The 25,703-nt window shown below is 32.1% G+C and overlaps 1 protein-coding gene and 1 long non-coding RNA gene across 2 annotated transcripts; both read right to left on the bottom strand.

The window, feature by feature from the left end:
* Nucleotides 1–2,594: 2,594 nt before the first annotated feature.
* LOC134254736 (uncharacterized) lies at nucleotides 2,595–8,055 on the bottom strand. Its single transcript, XR_009989371.1, has 3 exons — nucleotides 7,987–8,055; nucleotides 7,085–7,178; nucleotides 2,595–2,904 (listed from the first exon to the last, which is right to left on the bottom strand). It is a non-coding gene; the product is annotated as an uncharacterized LOC134254736 (long non-coding RNA).
* Nucleotides 8,056–9,916: 1,861 nt separating this feature from the next.
* On the bottom strand, nucleotides 9,917–18,385 carry LOC134254737 (uncharacterized). Its single transcript, XM_062737268.1, has 3 exons — nucleotides 18,041–18,385; nucleotides 14,255–14,345; nucleotides 9,917–10,119 (listed from the first exon to the last, which is right to left on the bottom strand). Exons 1-3 carry the CDS (start codon nucleotides 18,344–18,346, stop codon nucleotides 9,917–9,919), a joined length of 600 nt encoding a protein of 199 aa, XP_062593252.1. The 5' UTR covers nucleotides 18,347–18,385.
* Nucleotides 18,386–25,703: the final 7,318 nt, after the last annotated feature.

Below are 25,703 nucleotides of genomic sequence, written 5' to 3'. Positions count from 1 at the left end.
TTGTTAAGTTCGATCAAAAAGATTTATAACCACGGTTAGTATTTCATTTAACGTACATATGTACCATGCTCATAGATAAAGCAAAACATTTTGTAAATTCCTTTTCCCTAAATTTAAGCAAAACACAAAGACATTGTGCTTTGAGAATCTCAAGTAAAATATTCACATAGAGAAGAAAGTTAAATTTAAAAAGTCCAACAACCAAGTGGGTGTCACCAGTATAAACGTTTTGTAACACTGGTTGCTCAGTGCTGTCCACCGTTTCGCTAGATTTACAGCAGCTTGAAGGATAGCACCATTCTCTTTCCAGTTGTCTTTCCAGTGGCTATAGTTTCCAACTTCAATTCGTCTAGTGTATTTAACATTTTATACAATAATAAAAAGTTAATGCAGTATGAATCATGAACAAAACACATTCAAAAAGTATATTGCTGTTTGAATTATAAGTTTGAAACTGACATCCTTTCAACCATCTCAAAACATAATTTTATGTTAAGACGCTGTTCTGTTTGGATATTCTTTTTTGGGTTTTTTTTAAACACACTTACTAGATTCCTTAAATGCCCAATAAGCGACATAAAAAATATCTGAAAATGACGAAATCAAGATTTCTTTCCGCATACTTACTTTTATATACTCCCGCCTAAAGGTATATTCTGATCGGAATGTCCGTTCGTCTGTCTGTACGTTCATCCTTTAGGCTTTGGGGTACCCATCTTATATCAGCAACTCCTTTTATTTCGCATAATCAAATTTAATAAGATGTTCACAGAATCTTTGTTTTATAGTTAAATTGTGCACCAATCCATTTTACTATTGAAGCTGACTCATTTTAGCGTCTCCAAGAGCAAAACATGATCTTTGCTGTTATAATCGTATGGAAGCCCGAAGTATCATTCAGTGAGCACATTGTTCACAGTACATCTAGTTTTTATGCAACTTAAGGTATGTTACTCGTGAAATTTGTGAAATCAAGGATTTTTGAGAAGTATATTTTGATAAGTACTCATATAGAGAGACTCAAAATCGCAGAGAAAAAAGGGAGTCGGTGTTCATCTTACTAATCTACGGTACAATGAAGTTGACCTTTTTGCACTTAAATTTTAATCCTGGTTAATTACTTTAACCTTGATCATATTTTATCAGATGTAACCATGGCAATAAATATGATTTTATTTTGCGTAAAATATTTTGAATAATATTTATAATTGAACAAATCTTTCAAATTAATGCGCGTAAATTATTGTGTGACCTTTTTGCACTAAAAAGTAACATTTTTGAGGTATTAAAAACTATATAGGCAATAAAACATTTCTTAAATCAAGCATTTTACGACTTAGGTGCTGATCAATCACAAGTATCGAGTAGTTAAAAATAATGAAAGAAAAAATTGGGGTCAGTGGTGTAAATTTTGAAATATTGGTCAAAATATGTGATTTTCAGGCAAGAAATGATGTAAAATTTATCTTGACTTATTTAAAATATCTCCGTTTTTTGGCAAAAATTGTTGCAGGGAGATGTAAAACGTATTCTAACTATATAAATTAAGACCTATATCAAATATTCCTAGCAATATCATTATGGAAATATTCTCCGCGTAAAAGTATGCAAAGCTAAAATTCCAAGATATTAAATTAAATAAATGTGCAGATTTGCAGAATTATCTGCTAAATATCCTTCCACCACAAGAAATAGTCCTTCACAAATCTTGACTCTTGGTAGCTTCTTGAGCAGTTTATTCGTTGAATGTTAAAACATTAACATTGTTAAAATTAAATATGTTATAAAAATTGAATTTTAATGAATAGTTTTGAAGTAAGAGGTTCTGCTTGAACTTTTCTAAAAAGGTGACGAGTGACATATCTTAAGTAAAAGGGCATAGGACTTGAAAAAGCGTCAAGGCTACACCCCGACGTATTCATGCACACTAAATCTTACTTGCTGATTATAAAGTAAATACGATCCATACACATACAAAACAAGGGACGCCAGTCGTTGACAAGAAAGAATATATTTTTTTTTCAGTTGTAACTCACCGTTTATTTTGGAGGGACGGTCAAATCTTTACCGTTCAGTAAGCTTTTGGTAGACTTAAGGACAGATGATACAAACAAACTCTTGTAAAAAAAAATGAACATAACAACTTTGGTCATGTTCTTATGAATAAAAAAAAATTAGTTTCACCGCATACTTTTCAATATTTTATTCAAAGTTATACGAATAAAGGAATTTGAAGTGAAAAATATTTATATAGAATGATAAGGATTATTTCAGATGGGTAGAAATTTGAATATCACAGAAGGTTTACAAATTCTTTACATTTACTTCTTGCATCATTTGCAATAAAAAAGGTTGAAAACTATATACCAATCCAGGCATCCGTTTTCGGTTTGTGTCATCTGTCCTAAGGTCTAATGTCCTAAAGTCTAATGTCGGGTTACCGAATGGCAGTAAATTTATATTATAATAAAAAAAAAATATGTCAATAAAACAAAGAAAACTAATTCCATTCCCTTTTTGTACCCTTTAATTCAAAAATTTAGAAATAGGAAGTTTTAGGTTAACAAAAAAATAAAGAAAAAACATGACTCCGAACACATTCATTTCATGAAGCTCTAGATTTGCAAGTTAGAAAAATCATCACTCAAACTGTTGTTTTTTTTTTTTTTGACGAATATTAAACGGACTTTTCACATACGTAGAATCTTTCACGTTCACAAGGAAAGTCAGCCCATTTCCCACTTCTGGCAAGAAATACACATAGTCCGTCACCACTTGGATCACCAGTGTGCCAGTTGTCATAAAGAATTTTCTTGCTGCCTTGCCACAGACACGAATCTTCTTCTGAACAATATCCACCAATCCACAAAACGGATAAAGTCCATTCGGTTATATCTTTACCTTCTTTTATGGAAAAAAATTAAATGATAGAACCAATGAACATAAATACAATTTAAATTAACAATTAGCCATGTAACTACTTGTAATATATAATCTTAAGAAAATGCTTTTTTTAATTAATTTTTTTGGTTGATCCTAAAGATTCATCAAAATTGATAAAAGGTTAATTATTTAATAATGAAAGATATTTAAAAATTAATATGCTGTGAAATCACAAATTTTTGTGGGCGGGGGGTTGTTTTTGTTGCTTTCGAGGTATGAATAGACTAACGAATTTATGTCCACAACGAAATGTAAAATGTTATATTCATAACTATTAAGCAATTCTTCATCCATGAATTCAATATTCATTTATACGTGTGTCTGTACTTTGACTTTTGACCAGACGTTCCCTGTAGTTATATATGCCATACATGTACTTTTCAAACAACAAACAAGATATGTTCTAGTCTTTCTCGTTATGGCAAATATTTACTTACGTCATTTCGACGTCAAATTTCTACAATGATTCCGAATCTGACGGTACATAAGATGTTCTCAAAAAAGAAAGAATTTATAGAAAAAAAAAATTCAAACGTATTTCTACTTTACATGTAGCTCAAAACAAATTAATTTATAGCAAAACTGCAATAATTTCACTTGAGGAGTTAAAAAGTTGTAGATGAGCAACATTCTTTCCTTGTTAATTGCATTACACAAAACCTAGTATATGTTCAAGGTTGTTTAAAATACGTGTATGCTAAAGGATGATAACAATATTTGATTAATAATTATTAAGATCAGTTTTCACAATGCTTTTTGATCTACCTTATATGTAACATCGAAACGAAATCAAGTCGCCCGCATGGCGCAGTGGTTAGAGTGTCAGCTCTAGAGTCTTGAAGTAAGGAGTTGATCCTTACGTCGCGGGTTCGAATCCCACACAAAGTACAGTCCCGAATCGCAGTAGGTGCTTTCACGAAAAAGATCCTTTACTTCTCAATGCCCTTGAGTGATGAGTTAAGGACAAAATTTGCAGCTCTACACCGGCAATTGGTGGCGTCTCCATATGATTGAAAAATTGTCGATAAGGACGTTAAACAATAAACAATCAATAAATCAATCGAAACCAAAGCAATTTTCTTTGGATTTTTTTAATTTAAATCAGATCTTGGTGAACAAAAAAAAAAATACAAAATTCCAGTGTATAGCATTGATTTTGATTAAATAAGAAATGTAGAAGAAAGTTATTGACACAAAATCGCCTTAAACATATAGTATTATGTGTAGATATAATTTAGCGCGTTCTTATACTTGTCACTTTCCCTTACATGTACCTATGCAGCATTATAACATACCAAGAACAATTTCTAAAACGAGGTAAATATTGACAAACAAGTTGATGAAACAGGAATTTAGGCTGTCTCGTTTAAAGTCATCATTTCGTAAGTTCTATGATCGATACAAAGACCTTTTCAGCGAATATAATTTTTATCATTTAGTCAAATGCTGAATGATGTTTTTCATACTAATTGTTGTTCTATTACTATACACTTAATTGGCGACGGATTTTACTGTTATATCCCAATCATGACAAGGAGCATACGGCGGATGTGACTGCTCGGCAGAAGATGCTCAGTCCTCCATGGCACCTGATCCCATCTCCGATACTTTGGAGGTCCTTGTTTGCTCTGCTCCTATTTTGTATTGTTAAATTGACTTTTGATCTTGAATACTGTTCGTTATCTCCATATCCTTCTTCTATAAATAAATCAAAAGAGCTACACATTTCCTACTGTGAATTATATTTAGCAATGATTTCTCAGCGGCATTAATGAATGAAGCGCATCATTTTTCGCACCAAAGCCGCTAAAAGGTGGACATTTTGATGTGAAGAAGATTTTTAAAGTGCATATACAGTACATAATAAGGATTAATAGCTGACTTGAGTTTGCTATATGAATCTGTGATAAATGTGAATTTTCGCCCCGTTTTATTTTCGTCCCATTCGCCCTTAACACAGGAGGGCGAATCTAAAACGGGGGGAGGGGGTAATGATGAAACACAACCTGATTTCTCTAAAAAAAAAATTGAAACTGGGCGAAATTAAAACGGAGCAATTCACTTCACTTCTAAGAGTGAGAGGGCGAAAATAAAACAGGGATAAAATAACCCTTTATACAGTAAACCTTAGTTAATATATTTTTTTTTTAATTTAGCACACTTTTACTCCTTTTCGTTAATTTATCAAATATCCTAAGTCTGTAAAAATTAAATGATCCAAATGTTAAATAAAATCACTATTTAAGGGGAAAATCCAGATATTGACCAAAGAGATTTTTATACTGTCAGAAAAAGTTATTCATGCTGCCCGGAGGACCGGTCAGCTACTATAAAAATAAGTTTTTTGATGTTTTGGATTGAAAGAGATTATTTACTAGTATTCAAAATTAAAGGGTAACTATTCATGAAAAAAATTCAAAACACTCCGATTTTTTCTTTCATAAATTACGTGATAAGAAGAAACTTACTTCCTAAAATATGTTTTAGAAAGTAAAGTGAAATGTGCATGATGTGTTTTTTAAGTATAGTTGCTAAGACGTAACATTTAATATAGACAAAAAGTTTGGTCCTTATTTTTTTTAACATTAAATTTTACTTATTGAATAAAAACATCCTTTACACACTCAGTTTGTTTCATATTCGACAAGTCAAAATTTAGGTGAAAATTAATTCCTTTTTTAAGCAATTGACACTTACTTGAGGAAATGATAAAGTTTAAAGCGACTCATTTTTGTTCGATTTTCATGAGATAAGGATCTTTCAAAAACATTTTTCCAGCAATTACAATTGAAAAAAAGAATGTGCATAGAAATGCGCATTTAAATATTGAAACAATTGCATGTTTCATTTGCTACTGTATTTTTTTTTTTTCATTTATTCCTTTTTTTCTTAATCTTAATATGATGAACATAAATGCAAGGAATGTGATTCTGCGTATTAATATTATTTTTTTGTACCTTTGTTTGTCTATTTGTTTATTGTATATTTTTATTGGGGGTGAGGGGGGGGGGGAGCAATAGTATACCCATACTAGAGAAAATTGCATGGGTACAAAAGTGTAAATAACAATTAACTCTTTATAACTTATTGAACTGTTAGGCAACACACACTTAATTTTCACGTCATAGAAATATAGCTTTGCCATTTCCCTGGAAGCACTTTATAGCGCGGTTAAAGCTTCCCTAAGGTTCAGTGTAAATAATTACCACGAAATATTTGAATACATTGATATTGTTTTCTTATCTTATGAGATATTTGCAAGTATGAAATAGATTGTTTGATTGATTGTATGTTACATTGTTTTCGAGAATATTTCACTTATATAGACGTCATCAAATACCAGTGAAGGGCAAATTTTCAAATTTTGACCTTCACTCGGCACTCAGGGCTATTGAGCAGCGAAGGATCTTTATCGTGCTATTGTTTGCCGTCACGAGGCGAACGCCGACTAAGCTGACATGAACGGTTGTATAAATAGAAGGGAATTGGCATAAAATCGAAAATTAAGGTCAGACGTCACGTTCCTAAAAAAATGTATATAATTTTTCCAAAGAATTTGTTATTAAAGTCTAGGTACTTAAACAAATTTCCTCACCTTAGCTTACCAGGCACTGGACAAGATACCACAGGGTGATATTTCTTAAATATCCCATATGGGTAATCATCTGAATGGCCTATATCACAATTTTTGGTGTACTTTTATATGAAACATATAGACTTCAATGAAGGAATCACAAAAATGACAAATATGCATATTTTTTAATTTAATACCAAGAGATACAAAAAAATTATTTATGGAACGTGTCGTCTGACCTTAAATGTATTTCTAAAAGTGAAAGTGAGGGAAAAATACGTGATTACTGGGAAAATGTATTTGTAGGATTTGGCGTTAGAAATAGGTAGGGTAATGGTTTTCGCGTTAAAATGCGTGACTGCGGGAGACGGGGGTTAATTAGTATTTACCAATGCAGATGGATATACTTTTATCGTCAAAAATAATGTTATCATTTGAATCAATCAAATAATTTCTGCAAGTATTGTTTCTTTATAAGTATGCATTTTAGTGAAAAAATATAAATCTCATATTAATTCCGTTAAATTTTATAATTCAACATTAATTAAAGGATTTTCTTCTCCATACCATATAAAGGCTTCAGTAAATATTCCGTTATCCAGGTGTTTTCTTCTTTGTTTTCTATTTCTGCCAAATATGCTCCCTTAGATGTACAGGCCTCCTGAAAGAGAATAATGATATGTAGTTTTTTTTATTTATGTAGAATTAGATTTTTTACTTGTAGATTAAAACAAAGCGAACATTGGCATGAGATATTTGTACATGCATATTCCTAAATGCACTGAAGGACTGACAATAAATAAAAAAATAGGTTAAAACTGTTAATGAAAAAAGGGTTCCATTTTTTTGTTCTTACCCAGTATTTTAAATGATTTTACAATAATCTGTCATATCTTTTGGAAATTGTTTTTGAAATACATTTAAGAACATTATTCATTCTCTCTTGAAAGTATTAATTTCTTTTTAAAAGTAACGCCCCATTTTAGTGATGTTGCTTTAGGTACTTTTAAATAAAATCTTTATTTTTTGTATTCTCTAATATGAGCCATAGTGTTAACATTGCCTATACTGGATACTTCTGTATCTCACAAAGATTATCTATCTGTGACATTTGAAAGAAACAAAAAGATAAATAGAAGAATTTACACTCAAAGTTCTGTTGTAACCGTTACAAATCGGAAGCACAGAAAACAGAATCTTTAGAATATCAGAGGTGGGATAAGATGCCATGAAGGAGAAAACATCTCTTGACGATCATTGACACCTGTAGCTACATGTACTTCTTATATTCGGAAAAAACGTAAAATTCCATAGAAAATTATGTATTGGCTAAAATTGCAGTATAAAGGTTAGTCAGCACCGAACCTCAGAATAGAGTGTACGCACTGACAAGGCTAATGTACTGAATACAGAAATCCACCCAATGAAGTATTTTGATGTTTTTAGAACTTTTTATACAGGAGACATACCTTAGCTTTAATCCCATTTAGTTTACGGCTGCCGACAGAATACGCCTTGTTTCCGAAGCGTGGCCACTCTGGAAGAGATGAAGTCATTGAGAAAGTAAATGCACATGTAGAGATAAATATACAACATCACATGTCGCCTGCGTGGCGCAGTGGTTAATGCTTCTGCTCAGGAGTCGCGGAGTAGCGAGTCAATCCATACATCACGTGTTCGAATCCCACTGTTGGACGAGGAAACTTCGGATGAGACCGTATAAACGGAGGTCTCATGTCGCAGTAAGTACTGGCACGATAAAGATCCCTCACTGCTCAATGGCCGGCAGTGACGAGTAAAGGTCAAAATTTGCAGCCCACCAGCAGCAAGTAAGGGATTGTGTCTCCATATGAGTAAAAAATTGTCAAGAGGTACGTTGAGTAACAACAACAAAAATATATTTAAGGAAGGTTTTTAAGTTCTGTGTGAGTTATCCATGTGTGAACCACACAGTCTTGATACAAAGGCATATACATGTGTATTACATCAAATATAAAAATATGCCTATGTGCAGGTCTTGTGTGATTTACACACCGGTAATTTAATTACACACCAGTACTTTAACTAAACTAGCTGTATTCATTTTTTATTTAATAGTATTTGTACATCTTTAATTGAGAGACAATTTCTGACAGAAACTGTCTCTCATTTAAAGATTAGGGCTGTGCAATATTACCGGTATATCGGTATATCGCGGTATTATCCACCACGACAATATATCGCGGTATTATCCACCACGACAATATATCGCTATGTGAAAATCAGATACCGGTATTTCATGATATTTATAAAAATATATAAAAACCTCCTTTATTGTAGAAACTGCTGAAATAATACTTGTAACTTCCCAAGGCCTTTTCAATATAGTTAAAAAATACTTCGTCAGCTTTCAGAGGCAGATAGAGAGAAAAGAGAGAGACAGAGAGAGAGAGGAAGCTTTTCATTCACAGTCGCAATTTTAAATATCTTACTTTAAAATAAAATTAATAATTTATAAAAAAGACTTTTAAATAAAATTAATCAGAAAGAAAATATATAAAACATTTCTGCAGGGTGTATACCATGTGTACTGTGGTTCTCAAAATCTCATGGAATCTACACGATCTACGATGAATGTTAAGTTCAAGATACATATTACAAATAAATGGCCATCCATGTTTTCACATGATACAGTATTGCTTTTTATCATTTTTAAACAAGTTTCATGCCATTTTAAACATCTTCATGCTATACCAGGAACATGTATATTAAAACAATAGAAATAGGTCCGTTGCAGTTCCTGATCGTATGTCATAATGTGAAATTAGGTCGGGTCTGACTAAAACACCAAACGCCCGAAAATAGGTCACAATTTCTTTCTGGCTTTAATTTTATTCTGTGACTACATAAAATTTCCATATAGTATGTATTGTTTTAATCATTAATGTACATTTTATGCTATTTAAATAAAACAACCCCCCCCCCCAAAAAAAAAAAAAAAAAAAAAAAACGTATAAAGAATATACTATGCATAAACTTTTTTTTCAATTTGAAAAATACATCAAATGAGTACATTTTGTTTTAATATTTTACCTGGTATCTAATTAAACGTTATTATAATTATGTGTGCGATTAATGTCTTACCCCCCCCCCCCTTTGAACTTGACAGCATTTTAAACTTTCTGCACAAATTTATGAATGATAATTAATTTACAATATATCACAATATATTGCAATATTCAAAGTAAAATATTGCAATATATCGCAATATGGTTTTCACTCGCAATACCCAACTCTAGTTTCTGAGAAATAAACAGAATATTACTGAAAGAAAAAAAATGAATACTTGTAATTTCTAATAGACTTACAACTCTTTCTGACCTTCAAAACAAGACTTGATTGAGACTAAACGGAAGTCATTTAATTACTTGTGATTCTTCTTTTCATACCACAAATTAAATGAATCTCCCATTGTCCATTTGAAAGACAGTTGAGAAGCCCTGGTCCTTTTAGGTTGTACTTATCTCTGCACTTTATATTCAGCTGTCTATAGATTCCTATTGCATCCCATCTCTCCACACTATTCATGTCAGCGCCATCTACATCCGGGGGGATTTCACAGTCTGATACAATAAAGCTGATTCATTATTCAGAACTATATTTACAATGTACTTTGGATAATAAATCTAACTCTCAATAATTTTATTTCTGTTTTACACGAAGTCATCACTAAAAGTAGGAATCTGGTATTTTCATACTTCTTGACATTTGAGGCTTTTAAAAATAAATTTCAGAAACCTTAGCAAGGGTTTCGATTAATTGTATCGGTAAATTATCATGCATTTTTCAGTTCTAAAGGCACAGGGACACAGTTTCAACTGAATTTTAAAAATCCATTTTTAATGTTTACAATTCTTAATGATAGCAATTCAAATGATTATTATAGTGGGAAGCTCTTTTATGTTAAGTTTGTGAGTAAAAAGGCGTGAGTTTTCTCATCGATAAATTCTGATAATAAGAACGTATATTATTCCAATTACGAATATTTCAAATTTTAAAAATTATTTCTCTTTTACGCCGCCATACTCCAATCCGTTCTTTGAGTGCAGCGTAGGAATAGCAAACAATATAAAAAACAAACGTAATCGAGAATGACGATAAAGTTCAACTTAAAATGTCAAAACAATCAATTAATAACCTTATAAAAACTCATCAAATGTTGTTTAAGTCAGCAAATGTCGTTAATCACAAGTACGAGTGTACTTCAGAAACATTCTACCTTAACCATGGCAATGTTTACATGCGCTCAGATCGAAAGTTGCTGACCGACGGCGCACTCGATTTGATCTGGTTTGTTCAAAGGCGCATGGACACAGATTTGAAGTTAATATCTTGTGTATAATAGTTTTACAATTAATATATTTCAACAGCATTTCACACAAAAATATATATTAAAAATTTTATTTCATCTAAAAGTTATTAAAACTTCAGTTTTTTAGACGAGTTTGATTGACACATCCTTACACTTTCATAAATTTTAATTTTATTCTTAATATTTAGGAAAATCGTGAATCGTAAACATCAATAATAACAGAGCTCGTGCCCTGTTTACAAAAACTGTGTACGTTTCACGGGTGTGATGAATTTGCTTAGCTTTGTACACGATATAATACTTAGAAAGGAATGACGATACTTGTGAAGGAGTTTTGTTTCCGAACATTTCTACTCTGAATATAATTATTTTTCTGGATTAAAGTTTTAATATTTTTCATTAATACACAAAAAGATTGTCAATTTTCGAAGTATTAAGAATTAAAGTAAAATTTGTAAGAGTGCAAGGATGTGTCAATCAAACCCATCCGAAAATTTGAAGTTTAAATAACTTTTAGATTAAATAAGAAAAATTAATATATTTTTGTGTGAAATGCTATTAAAATATATGTGTCGTGATATTATACAAAAAATATTAACGTCCAATCTGTGTCTAATCACCTTCAAAGATTGAGGAAAAACAAAGGATGTAAAAATATAAATTTGTTGCTAGTAAGGCAAGACTCTAAGGTACGTTTCTTTTCCTTATCACAAAAATAATAACTGAGCTGATTTGCTACGTGTTATTAATCAGTGATTTTTACAACCAACAGTGACAAATAAACGTAATCCCGTCTCATAACGTCTGTCAAACTTTTTTATTAGCCATTTTTAGCTCTTCTGAGCCAAAGGCTCAAAGAGCTAATGCTATGGCCATTTGTGCGGTGTGCGGTGTACGTAAACTTTTTAGAATATGGGCCATAACTCAAGAACCCCTTGGCCAATCAGTACCAAATTTGTCACAGGGTATCCTTGGCCCAGGGGCTACCATTAATACTAAAAAAAGGGTTGGGACCCTTAAACTAGGTGAGATAATCAGGAAAACAAAACCAAAAGTACTGGTTGCTATAAAATCTTCTCCATAACCACCAGGCAGATTTTCACCGAACTTACATACAAGGATCAGGATATGTCGAAGATTAGAATCTGCACGGGGAATTACCCTGGAACAAAGGGCATGGTCTCAGGGTCACTTCAAAGTTGACCTAAATTTACAATTAATAAAAATGTGTATATTTTGCTTACTATAAGGACTAGGATCATCAATTCTTGTAAGTTGATGCATCTTACGACTTCACATCATGTTAACTCAAAAGTAGGTCACGGTGACCTACTTTTTAAATTTTGCGGAGATTCGTTTTCAAATTGATTTGAAGGCATATTTTGGCATATTTTGGACACTTTTAGGCCTATGATCATCAAACTTTGTCAGTTGATGCACCTTGGGTCCTCAAACAATGTCAATTTAAAAGTAGGTCATCGTGACCTACGTTTTGAACTTTATGACTTATCCTTTTGAAAACATTAAATCCCATTATTTCAGACACTGGGATGTTTAGAATCATCAAATCTTGTACTTTGATGCATCTTGGGGCCTTAAAACATATTTATGAAAAAGCAGGTCACTTTTTGAATTTTGTTGACATTTGTTTTCAAATTGTTTAAAACGCATATTTTGATTACCTTCAGACTTACGATCATCAAACTTGGTCAGTAGATGCATCTTGGGTCTTTGAAAACTGTCGATCAAAATGTAGTTCACGATGACCTACTTTCGACATTTTATGGCTATATTTAAGTATCTCCAGTACTTATTGGCTTAGAATCATAAAACTTTGTGAGTCCATGCATATTTGGGTTTCGGAGAGTGGCAACCTAAAAGTAGGTCACGGTGACCTACTTTTGACATTTTATGACTTTATTTAAGTATTTCCAGTACTTATTAGAATCTTAGAATCATCAAACTTTGTGAGTTGATGCATCTTGGGTTTTCGGAGAGTGACGACCAAAAAGTAGGTCATGGTGACCTACTTTTGACATTTTGTGACTATAATTAAGTATCTCTGGTACTTATTGACCTAAAATCATCAAACTTTGTCAGTTGATGCATCTTGGGTTTTCGGAGAACGTCGACCAAAAATTAGGTCACAGTGACCTACTTTTGACATTTTATGGCTATATTTAAGTATCTCAGGCACTTATTGGCTAAGAATCATAAAACTTTGTCAGTTGAAACATCTTGGGTTTTCAGAGAATGTCGACCAAAAAATAGGTCACAGTGACCTACTTTTGAATATCTCAGGTACGTATAAGCTTAGAATCATAAAACTTTGTCAGTTTAGGCATCTTGGGTTTTCGGAGAACGTCGACCAAAAAGTATGTCACTGTGACCTACTTTTGACATTTTATGGCTATATTTAATTATATCTGGTACTTATTGGCTCAGAATTATCAAACTTTGTCAGTTGAGGCATCTTAGGGTTTCATTGAATGTCCAACAAGAAGTAGGTCACGGTGACCTAATTTTGAATATCTCAGGTACTTATTGGCTTAGAATCATCAAATTTTGTCAATTTATGCATTATTTGTTTTTGAATGACGTCGACCAAAAAGTAGGTCACCATGACCTACTTTTGACATTTGATGGCTATATTTAATTATCTCTGGTACTAATTGGCTTAGAATCGTCAAACTTTGTCAGATGATGCATCTTGGGTTTTCAGAGAATGTTTATCAAAAAGTAGGTCATGGTGACCTACTTTTGAATATCTCAGGTACTTACTAAATTAGAATCATCAGTCTTGTCAATTAATGTATCTTGATTCCTCAGAAAATTTCAATCAAAAGGTAGGTCACTGTGACCTACTTATGGTATTTTATAATTATATTATAATATCTTCAGTCTTAGCTGGCATCATATTATCAAACTTTGTAAGTTGATGCATTTTGGGTCTTATGATTCTAATAGAGTTGGAGGCTTCGAATAGAAGTGATAGATTGTACAATTTATCAGAAGAGCGATTCAAGGCCCTTGGGCCTCTTGTTGTTTATTTAATAATATTAAATGATCCTTTCCTGCTCAATTACCCTAAGTGCCGAATATATGACAAAAATTGCAGCTCTCCAACGGCAAGTGGTGGTGTCTCCATATAAGTGAAAATTCTAGAGAGGGAAGTTAAACAACATACAATCAATCTAGAGTCGCATTGTATGGAGTTGATCCTTACGCCACGGCTTTGAATCCCACTGCTTAAAAAGGAAACAGGCTCTAATGGGTCCTATAAGCAGGGATCCGTATAGAGGCACAAAAAGGTAACTCTGACTAATACAGGCGTATCAATGCTAGATGAAATGCACTGAAAAGGACTTGAAACAAAAAAAACGTACCTGATAGTACACATTCATAACTTCCAAGGGATTTGGGGATACATTTTTGGTATATTTTGCATGTTGCCTCCGAACAAGATCCTGTTATTTTCTGTAAGACATAAGATATTAAGTGAATAATGAATGTCCAGGTAATATTTATTAATTGCAGTCATCAAAATAAAAAAAAAACTTTTTTCCTGTTTTATTATTTTGTACTTCTTAGATATCCTGTTAATTCAAATCCTTAGTGAATACATCTTTCATATAAAACTTTTGAGCTACATGTATATTAACTTATATTACATTCACAATATGTTAAAAAGATGTTGATTCATTAAATGTTTTTTTTTTTTCTTATTTGAATTAAACACTGTGGAGATGCAAAATTGTTTTTTTAAAGCTGTGAATTTATTATATCATCGCATCAGAGACTGGGAGAATATACACTACAGTACATTGTTGCGCATTCGAGTGCGCGGAACGAATGTTGAGATTTCTTCCGGATCGACATTGAATGTTGCTGAATAATAGATATTGTTCTTTGCAGTAGTATGCTCCCTCTTGTCCCTTCCATGATACACATGTATATAAGAGTCTGTTAGACATGTAATCGTACAATTTTGCGTAATATGTTTAGAAACTTTGTTGAGCGAATAAAATCGCCTATAAGTAAACTGAGTAATCAATACCTACATATCTGTTATGTATTCAATTTCATTGAATTTGTTCCTATCAGGGATTAAATACCTTAAATGATAGTTCACTTGATTTCTGACTTTACATCTCCCATGTAAAGCTTCATGAGTCAAGATGTCCTTATCGGATGGAGAAAGTAATATATATTTCTCCAAAAATACAGCCCAAGGGTGGTAAATACTCTAAATTAGGTAGGCACAAGCAGAAACCTGCAGGTATGCAGATTCTGAACCTGCTGTTAATTTTTTGAAAAAAAAATTCGAAAATCTTTGTAAACAATCAGGATTTAAAAAGGGACACTACACAATATTTTCACTGAGTACAACAGCAGTGGTTCGATATTTTTGTCAAAACGCGAACACCAACTTTACGGCTTGTATAAGGCTGAGATTGAGGAACAGCTAATAACAGAGAAACATAGCAGTTTGCTCCTACAATTGAACCAACAATGAACAGCAGCTGAGAGTGAATGAAATAATTCATGAAAATTTGGGGAATTCAGATAATGGCAGGTATATGAAAATGATGAAAGTTTGTGATCTATGTCCCAAAAATTATTCCCCCTGCAGTGCATCCAGTGAGGTTGTCATTTCATTAGGAAATATTTCTTTCTCTTTTCAAATTGCTTTTGGATATATTTTCAAAGATTCATGGAACTGATCTACCATGTCCAGCATTCATTAACAAATGTTGTGAAAAAGATGTGGCGTTTGTTTATTAACATAGACACTTCTGGATAATGATGTTGTAAAATTATTATGCATCAGGATATAATATAATTAGGTGACTTTTTGGCATTTGATTTGTCATTTCCGAAGATGATATAATGTTGAACATTTCGAATGTTTAATATTTATGCATAATTGTGTATTAAATAAAAAGATTTCTTTACTAACGAAGTTCAGAAAATATTATACACTTCATGTATTGTTTTCAACATTTAAAACCTGCAATGTACATTAAGTTGACAAAAACCTATCAAGTTAAGAATTGAGAGTTTTGTCAACCTTTATATGGTTACAGGTGACTTAAAGTACAGGTTTTAAAAATCCAAATCTATTATGCTATATAATGTATTAAAACACAAAGAATAACGAGATTTTTTAAATACGAATTGGAACACAGATAAAATTCGTGTTAAGGATTTAAATGTCTTATTTTGATTTAAAGCTTACACGGAGCTAGCCATAGAGTGGTTCAGAAGTAGGGCATTTTCCCGAGATTCCTAATTCTGATGGAATTTCGCCAAAATTTCTATACTTATCACTTCGGTTAAAAGAGAGGACAAGCTGAGAATTTTAAACATAAAATGCATCTAACACTAATGTATGAACTATAGAAATCTGCTAGAAAGGCAAGCTTGTGGTCTATGTTTTCTAAAACAAAATGGGATATAAAATCGATAAAAATTTTCAAAGCTGAAATATTATAAAATAAGAATTAAATTTAGAAATTTGAAAATCGGAAACTGGAATATTTTTTGACCTCTCTCCCCCTCTGTGCATCCCAGAGTTATGAACCAGTGCTCCCTAGTATTAATAACTTTACATGTTCACTACAGATGTAATAGCTTGGTTGACTATCACTATAACTATAATTATTGTATATATTGCAAGTTGCAAGAACTTGGAAGTAATTCTTTTGTAAGAATAATGCAATAATATATTTTTCAAAACAAAACCAATACTCTTTTTTTTAAATGATAACAATAAGGTTTTATCGATAAACGGTCGGGTCGCATCATTTAAAAGATACTCCAAACCGGAGGTCAAAAAGAGGTCTTGATCATATTTGGTGTTTGCAGTATCGACATATTCATACATGGCAGACCATCGGAATTGTTTATAAAAGTGTAAGAACATTTGTTACAGTTTGAACATTAAATACTAACAAACAAATACACGTAACTGCAATAAAATGTAGTGAAGGTTTTTTAAGTTTCAAGGACTTGTAACCAATCTTTTTGTATGAATTATGCAATAAAATAAAAAGAACCTACAACAATTGCACAGGTCAGTACAACATACTAACAAACAAAAACACGAAACTGCAATAAAATGTAGTGAAGGTTTTCTAAGTTTCAAGGACTTGAAACCAATATTTTTGTATGAATTACGCAATAAAATATTTTCAGAACAAAACCAATACTCATTTTGTAAAAGTGGTTACAAGAGATTTTTATCGAAAAAGGGTTGCATCATTTAAAAAGACACTCCAAACCAGATGCCAAAAAAAGGTCATAACCATATTTGTCATTTGCGATTATCGACAAACATGTATTCGTTTAATCCGTCTTTATTATTCTTAATTCTAAATTTTTCAAATTACTTTGGAAAACAAAATATCTGACTTTATCTTACAGGTAACTTTTTTTGTTAAAGAAACTGACATTATGCCAAAAACATTACTGTGTCAATTAAGCTATAGAAGTTATGAAAATTGATTTAAAATAAACAAACAATGACAGATCAAGTGAATTGTTTATAAGATTGCAAGAAAATCATATATTGTTTGGACTTTTAATATCTCGCATTTAGAACATTTCTAGATTATATTATGTGAGACATTGATTAAAACATTACAGAATTGGCTTCACATTTTCACTCAATTCTAGCAACAAAAAACCCCCGTCTTATTTGCAAGTCAATGGCGAATACCTCTTATGTAATCGTAAGAAATACAACCATCTCAAAGGCAGACCAGTTACAAACAAGCATTAATACTAAATCACAATACCCAATATGACAAATGACCATTACTGCATGACAATCATGGAGATAATAAACATAATTCAAACTAATAAACATAATTCAAACTCCAAACTACAATGAAACATTATAAATCAGGAACAGAGAAAACTAATTAGAAGTGGCATCGAGTCCAGTGGAGTGGTAACAGATAAGCAACCCTTGTGATCCTGGCTTTTATCATGTGCTCCTTGTCATGATCGGTAAATAAAGGGAAAATGCTTCTTTTCGAAATTTTGAAACACACATTAAAGTTGAGTGATTTATAACCTCGTAAGCCTTATGAAATTAAATGGCAATAAATGATTTTATTTTATAATTTTATGCTTAACTAATTAATTAATGAATAAAATATAATTACCGGGTCCCAGTCCTCTCTCTCGCTGTAGGTCCACCCCTTGTCTTCTTTGTATTTGTCGTGGGCAGTAGTTTCATTTTCATAACTGATTTCACAGTAGTTGGCTCCTTTGTAATAACTAACAGATTTACAGCGCGTGGTTCTTAAACATTCTTCTACACAGTCTAGTATACTATACTCAGTATAGGAATCAATCATCTTTCTGTCCAATCTGTAACCGAATCTTAATTTTGAATAACTGTCTTGTAAATTTCCTGATATGAGTAAAAATGTATTTAAAAGGAAAACGAAATTCTGTATGATTTTCATGTTTTCGGGCCTTTTCGATTTTTGACTTCAAACAAACACGGCCTTATGTAGCTTTTGTCACAAAAGCCAACAAAAGATATATAAATATTCAATTAATCATTGACAGAATAGTTGCAGTAGTCAATATCTTTCAATAGACACGACACCTAACTCTCCGGTTTAAATTCCAGTTAGTGTTATTAATTAAGTAAACCTGAGCGTTCATTTGTCGGACGTTTTTTTTCTTCTTCTTTTTTTTCTTTTTTTTTTTTTTTGTTATAGGGAAAGTAATTTTGGAGGAATGGGTGGCGGATCGGGTGGAGTGGATAACAAAATCAAAAATAGCCGTTGTGCAGTTTGAAAAATCTATATTCAATTCTTTGTACAGGGGCTTGTAAATTGTAATTTAATATTTTTACGGTGCAGCCGTTAGGGAGAGCGGAGTTATGCGCTTTCAAAATCCTATACAGAGCTTATGTACTTGCTAAATTCAGTTCGATAAAAAAAATATTAATAAAAAAGAACAAAACTAAAAGACATCATTTCCCATTTATTGGGATCAAGATTTTGAATTTTTTGGAAAAAAATCGGAAATATCCGAGCTGTTGAAGTGCCGAAAGAAGGACGTCAACTAAAACACTTATGACGCAAACGATACTTATTAATTTGTGGCGTAGAGATGGAATAAAATCGTTGTTTGAATTTATTTTTAAGTGATAAAATGCGTTAAAACAGTGTAAAAATATAAAATAACATCTATTCATCTGTAAAATATTGATGTTTATTGTAAGCTGTCAAAATATATGTCTTTCACGAATATGAATCTATTTATGCATGGTACGAGGGTTGATCACAAGTACCTGTTCTATCATAATTTAATATGATATATAATATAGAATAAATTGTTACTCATTCTTTTTCTTTAAATAAAAATTTATATCGAATTAGCGAGAGGAATGCAAAACCAAGATTCAAAATTCAAAAATACTTTGAATATTGAGAGAAATGGATGAAATCATAGGTAATACGTACAGAAGTTGATAAAGACATATCAAATACTTCATTGACAAAAAACCTTTAATAATCGAAAGCCTATGGAGAGAAAGCCAGACGACATTCATTCGATCTCGTTCACCATCGTTCAAGTTTCAATTACTATATCATGATTTTCCTTTCTATTATTGGACAAATGTACAGCATACTTTTAAATAGAACAATAAATTGCGTAGGGAATAGCTTCGAATGAAAGCGACATTTCGTTGTAACACAAACTAAATTTCCATTTTATTGATTTTAGTGAAGAAGTTCATGAAAATCATTAAATTGCCGGTTAAATTTAGACGATGAAAGGTTTATTTACAATTCGTCAAGTCGATGATCATAAGAACAAAAACTGGCTAATGATAGCTGAATTTTTTTTAAATATGTAATTCCAGATGTATTCTAAAATTTAAAATAGCTAAAATGACTATCATAAATATTCAAAAACAAACAACAAATCATAATCAAGCAATTAAAAAGACATGCAGGTGGAAAACTTTTTTCCAAGTACATTCACTTTTCATTTTGAAATCGTGGTTTTCAAAAGTAAACTTTACATAATTTTTGAAATTTTATCAGCAATTTAGCAAGTTACTAATTTGAAAATTCACAACCCATAGCATTTAACAAGGTCTTGTAATTTTTGATTTGAGTTTCTTTAAAATACTTTAAACTTCTTTTTTTACTTTAAAGTACTTTAAAATAAGAAAAAAATATGTTTTGCAATTCTGATTATTTACAGTATGTTTGTTTAAACGATAATCCAGAATGTAAAAATATTTTTGTTGTTAATTGATCATAATTCTTATCAAGAGAAAAAAAAATACATAAATAATTTTTAAAAAGCTTCACGTAATACTGAACATTTCACAAAAAATATGCATTTTTTCCAGCTTTTAAAATACTTGTGTCTAATTTGCGAGCATAGACTGCTTTTTATCTCCTACGTGTTTGTGATACAGCCCATTATATAAACTTATGCTTTATCCACGGGTAGATGCTTTATCAATAGTACTTCCAGTTTTGACACGATCTCTCGCTTCAAGATTTTATTTTATTGATACTTTTATTTGTGAAAATTTTTGCCCTAATAAAATGAATGATAAAGACCAATAATATCGTTAAAAACAAGAAAAAGTGTCGTATATGTCAAAAAAGTGTCTTATTTTATCAAGGAACCTGTATCGGCTACTCAAAGACAGATGACACCTCAAAATTAGTTTTTCGGAGAAAGTAAAGCCCAGCAGTTAAGTTGTTTTTAAAAGATTCCTTTAACATCTGCAATAACGCTTTCTTATATTATAATACGTACGCCTACCTAGTAATATAGGTGCAACTTTTCATAAATCAACAATGAATCTACAAGTAGGCCCCTAGCCTTGCCTTTTGTGCTGCCATCGTCCAAAGAGTTCATATTCACGAATCCGTGGTCCTTACAACCTTCAATCAGATGTTCGTTTGATGTAAAGCACCATCAATTGTCGTATGATATTTTCAAAGACGCAGATAGCAAAAATTCTAAATTTTGAACACGATCTACTTTCTTTCGAAGCACCATCAACGGTGCTACGTCATCAAGTTATACGTCATCGATTTGAATTAGCAATCATTCATGTAGTTTTGCAGGGGAAGTCTCAAAGTTTTGTTAAAACAAAAGTCGTATGTACGAGTTAAACTATAAAAGATTATTTTGCTTCTGTTTGAATTCTTTCATTTTTGTGAAAATCTTACGTACTGTCAGATTCAAAATCATGATAGAGATTTGACGTTAAAATGAGGTCAGTAAATTTGCCATGTCAAGAAATACTAGACCACGTTTTGTATTGCAATATTGCATATACAACTAAATCAAACGCTTGGTTAAAAATCCATGTAGATACACCTATTATATGAGCATATAATTCTTAATTGAATCTTCCGATTATAAAAATCTTTTTTTTTTCAAATTTGACTCAACTTTACTATCAACTCTCAAAATTTAAAATTGTCGTTAATATAGATTTGTTACATGGTAAAAGTATACTCTAAGGCAATTTTTGTAAAACACGTTTTGATTGGCTAACGCACAATTAAACAAAAGTTTAAGCAGTAAAAAGAGCATTAACGCAAGTGAAAGATTTTAATTGTGATATTATAATAGACAGAGGCAAAAAACACAATGCTCCGTGACGTATTTTATACAACGAAACTCAACAAAATAAGACGTAAACAACAGGCAAAATGCATGGATTGCATTAGAATAGAAATAACTTATCTTCTAATTTAGTATTTGCGACCGTTAATGCTGATTTTACCGTCGCAAACTACGTTTTACGCGGAGCCGGTAATACTTAGTTTGCAAACGTTAAATTGGCATTAAATAACCGTCGAAAATACCAAATTGAAAAACAGTTATTCCCAAGATTTACATTAAATATATGCTTATTGCTCTTAATCCACAACTTGTGGCTAAAATTCTATCATTTTATTTCTATTTTTTCATGAAAGAAGGTAAAACCTACGATTGGACTGAAAAAGTATTATGGATTGGTGGAAAGTGCCCAATACAGAGTAATGGAGTTCCTGGATGTTCGTGGGAAAAGAGCGGCGACCAATTTTCTTATGACAACTTTCGCACTGGTGAACCAAATAACGATGACGAAAACAACCTTAAATGTGTTTTTAGTAGCACAGCTAACAATTGAGAATGGGATGACAATTTATGTTCTTTGCAACGTTTCTACTTGTGTGAAAAGTCTATTTACATGTAATTGGGTAGTCCTCAAACACCGTCAAGTGTTGGGCGTTTCCCTATTTTGTCTTAACTCTTTCATTGAAAGTTTCATGATATGATTGCGGTTCAAAATGAAAGTCAACTAAATGAACGCTGATTTTCAACTGAAAAAAAAACATACACTTGAATCAACGACAGGCGCAAATTTACTTTTTCCCTCTTGGTTTGTGTATTTCTTTGTTTTACATTTAAAATGTCATAGTTCTTAGCACACACTTTTAAGTCGAAGACAATTGAAAAGAAGTTGAATGTATATAAAGAAATAAATGTGAGGAACGAAAGAAGTTTTATTTCCACAATTTTCTGATGTTTTTTTTTTCCTTTCGCATCTTGGACACAGGGTAAATTTACAAACGCACGGGATATGTTACAGACACAGACAGAAAACTCGGCAAGGGATATCATAAAGGAACAGGGTTCAATCATAGAATTCTATTTTTATATGATTGAAACGACATCAGATGCATAATATTATTTCATAAGCAAGATATGATTTATTTTTTTGTTGTTCAATGAATTATAAATAGTTTAATTACGTTTACCAAAGAATGTTTTCCATATGAGAAAATAGATAAAACATATAGAATTCAATCGGAGTATTCAGTTTACTAACTGTTGACGGTCAAATGACCGTCAATTGACCATGAGTTCAATTTTTGCCATTCAAATGAGGAAGCATTCAACACATTTGCATAGAGCGGGCCACAGCTGAATGCTCCTCTTTTTTTTTTTTTGCAGTTGACCGCTACATGTAGTTGAATACTCCTCTATTTCCTTTGCAGCTGACCGCTAGTTGAATACTTTTTTTATTTCCTTTGCAGTTGACCGCTAGTTGAATACTCCTCTATTACCTTTGCAGTTGACCGCTAGTTGATTACTCTTTTATTTCCCGTGCAGATGACTGCTAGTTGAATAATCCTCTATTTCATGTGCAGTTGACTGTTAGTTGAATGCTCCATTAGTCAGTGCACGTAGATTGCATTTGTAATTTGAAAAAAAAAATATGGAGGGAGATTTGAAATCTAAGACAAGCAGTGTTCTTGAAAATATGAAAAGTCAAAACACGTTGACATAAATGTACATGTAAATCTAAATGTATGTTATAAATGAATTGAGCTGACCCACTCTCATAAGTTCTTACATGCTTTCTTCATTTTCTGTACGGAAAAGGTTATACATAAAATTAGTCTAAAGTAATGCCATCTTTTTATGAACACAACAAGAAAAACAACAAAACGCTTGATTAATCAAGTTGATGAAACAAATTTCAGCAATCTCGTATAAAGTCATCATTTCGTAAGTTCTATGGTCGATACAATGACCTTGTCAGCAAATACAATTTATCATTGAGTCAAATGCTGACTGACGTTTTTCATACCAATTGTTAGTCCATTATTTATACACTGAATTGACAACGGATTTTTCCATTATTTCCTGATCATGGCGGGAGTAGCCGGTCAGCATGGGATGCTCGAGCACTCCTTTATGACTTCTGATCCCACCTCTGATGTTTCGGTTGTCTGTGTTTGCTCTGCTCCTATTTTGTATTTTTTTATGGACTTTGAGATTGAATATTGTTCGTTATCTCCACATCCTTCTTGATTCATTACAAGTTTTCAGAATTCTTTTAATATTTAAAAAAGTACAAATAATAGAGACCTATACTGGCTACAGTTTTTTTTAGTTTTTCTAATATTTGTTTCATAAAATAACAAGCTTAGTAAAAAAAATTTTAAAAATTTTATGCTCCCAATAGTGCATGAGATTTCACATGCTGAATCACCACGAAAACAATAATGTTTCAAATCAAAATTACCACCTTCGACAAAAAACACACATATACTTATTCAAATTTTGGTTGTTGTAATTATGGTATAATAAACCTGATCTATAGTTATGTAATTTTGAACCTAACGTAAATATGGTGTGGGGGAATATTCTAACAAGTCGGAGTGTTCAACTAGTGATCAACTCTTGTTTTCGTGAAAATGTCGAAGTATTAGCATTCAACTAATGGTCAACTGGCCATTCTATGCAAATCAGTTGAACGTTTTGCAGAGACGAATTCTACTCCTAGTGGTCAACTGTTTTCCCATTATCAGTTGACGACTAGTTGATAGTCAGTTACGCATTTTAGTATGAGTACAGCTTGAAAAACACTTGAACAAAAAATTGGAAACTACTGATAATATGAATTCGCTATTCTTTAAATTGCTGTAAATTTGCGTAAGATTTTTTCTTCAAATAAGTCCTTATATACTGAACCTCTCTGATGCTGAAGAAATTCTTACTGCTTTCTAGACAACCATCAAGTGACTTATTATATAAATCATATTATCTTGCCATTAAACTACTTACTTTTATAAAACAACCTACTTCTTTGGATAAAAAAATGCGGAAAAAGCCATATGATTACTTGGCTTTGTACGGGAGCCCAATTAAAACATATCAAAAATTTTTGTGACTTTGATAAAAAAATTAAGAATTTTATTTTAACGAATTTCATTCATTTTTTTTTTTGGTGGTAATTCGTAAAAATGAATTTACCATGGCTACAGGCGTGTAATGGGAGCGTTTCGAAATTCAGCGTTTTGCTTTTGTTTGAAAATGTGCATATCGGACAAGAACAATAGGCCCATGGTCCAGGTCGCTCACCTGAGTAACTTTGGTGATGCAGTTCTTTTATTACAAGATTTCCCCTCTTCTTACATCTATTCTCCCTACCCCCCCCCCCCCACCCATCCACCCCCATTTTGATTTTAATAATTTAGAATCTACACTAACCCTGAATGCTTTGAAACAGGTTTCAGCTTTCATGGCCCAATTGTGCTTGAGAAGAGGATTTTTTCCAATATATTTCTATGTGAAAATTGGATTTCCTCTTGAGGCCCCACTCTACCCCAAGGGGTCATGATTTTAACAATTTAGAATTTACACTACCCAAGAAAAAAAATTGTGCACAAGGCCAGAATTGAACCCGGGTCTACTTTTTCAATGTCCGCGACCTTATCAATTACGCTACGAATTCTTGTTGAATAATGAATTTAAAATCAATGAATTTGTAGAAATCGATGGAACAATCCGTTCACCTGTTGTATCGAGGAGCTGCGATGTGTATATATCTTGTATATCTTTTTTATATTGTCCCCCGCTTGAAAAGTGGGGGATATTAATTTGGATCTGTCCGTCCGTCCGTCTTTTTTGTCTGTCTGTAATGCTTTCGTTTCCAAACGATATCTCGAGAACCCTTTGAGCTTTCGCAATGAAATTTTGTGGACTAAAGAAGAACCCTATTGATTTTGAGGTCAAAAGATCAAAGGTCAACGTCATAAATTCGCAAATTCTGTGTGTTATAACTTTTTCGTTTCCGCGCAATATCTCTAGAACCCTTTGAACTTTTACAATAACATTTTACATATGAACTCCCTGTGGCCTAAGGAAGACCCCTATTGATTTTGAGGTCAATAGGTCAGAGTTCAAGGTCTTAAATTTATACATTCTGTCTATGTGTAACACTATCCTTTCTGTGCGATAATTCAAGGAGATTTTGAGCTTTTTCAATGT

The sequence above is a fragment of the Saccostrea cucullata genome, unplaced genomic scaffold (assembly GCF_032062105.1).
Source record: "Saccostrea cucullata isolate Sc308-1 unplaced genomic scaffold, CSIRO_AGI_Scuc_v1 ctg1419, whole genome shotgun sequence".
NCBI lineage: Eukaryota > Metazoa > Mollusca > Bivalvia > Ostreida > Ostreidae > Saccostrea > Saccostrea cuccullata.
This window is presented reverse-complemented; position numbering and strand designations above follow the sequence as displayed.

Coding starts and splice junctions, on each gene's coding strand:
- LOC134254737 (XM_062737268.1), bottom strand. CDS start 18,346: ATGAAAATCATACAGAATTTCGTTTTCCTTTTAAATACATTTTTACTC. Junction 14,346..18,040: donor AGAGAGAGGACTGGGACCCG/GTAATTATATTT, acceptor TATGTCTTACAG/AAAATAACAGGATCTTGTTC. Junction 10,120..14,254: donor TTATGAATGTGTACTATCAG/GTACGTTTTTTT, acceptor TTATTGTATCAG/ACTGTGAAATCCCCCCGGAT.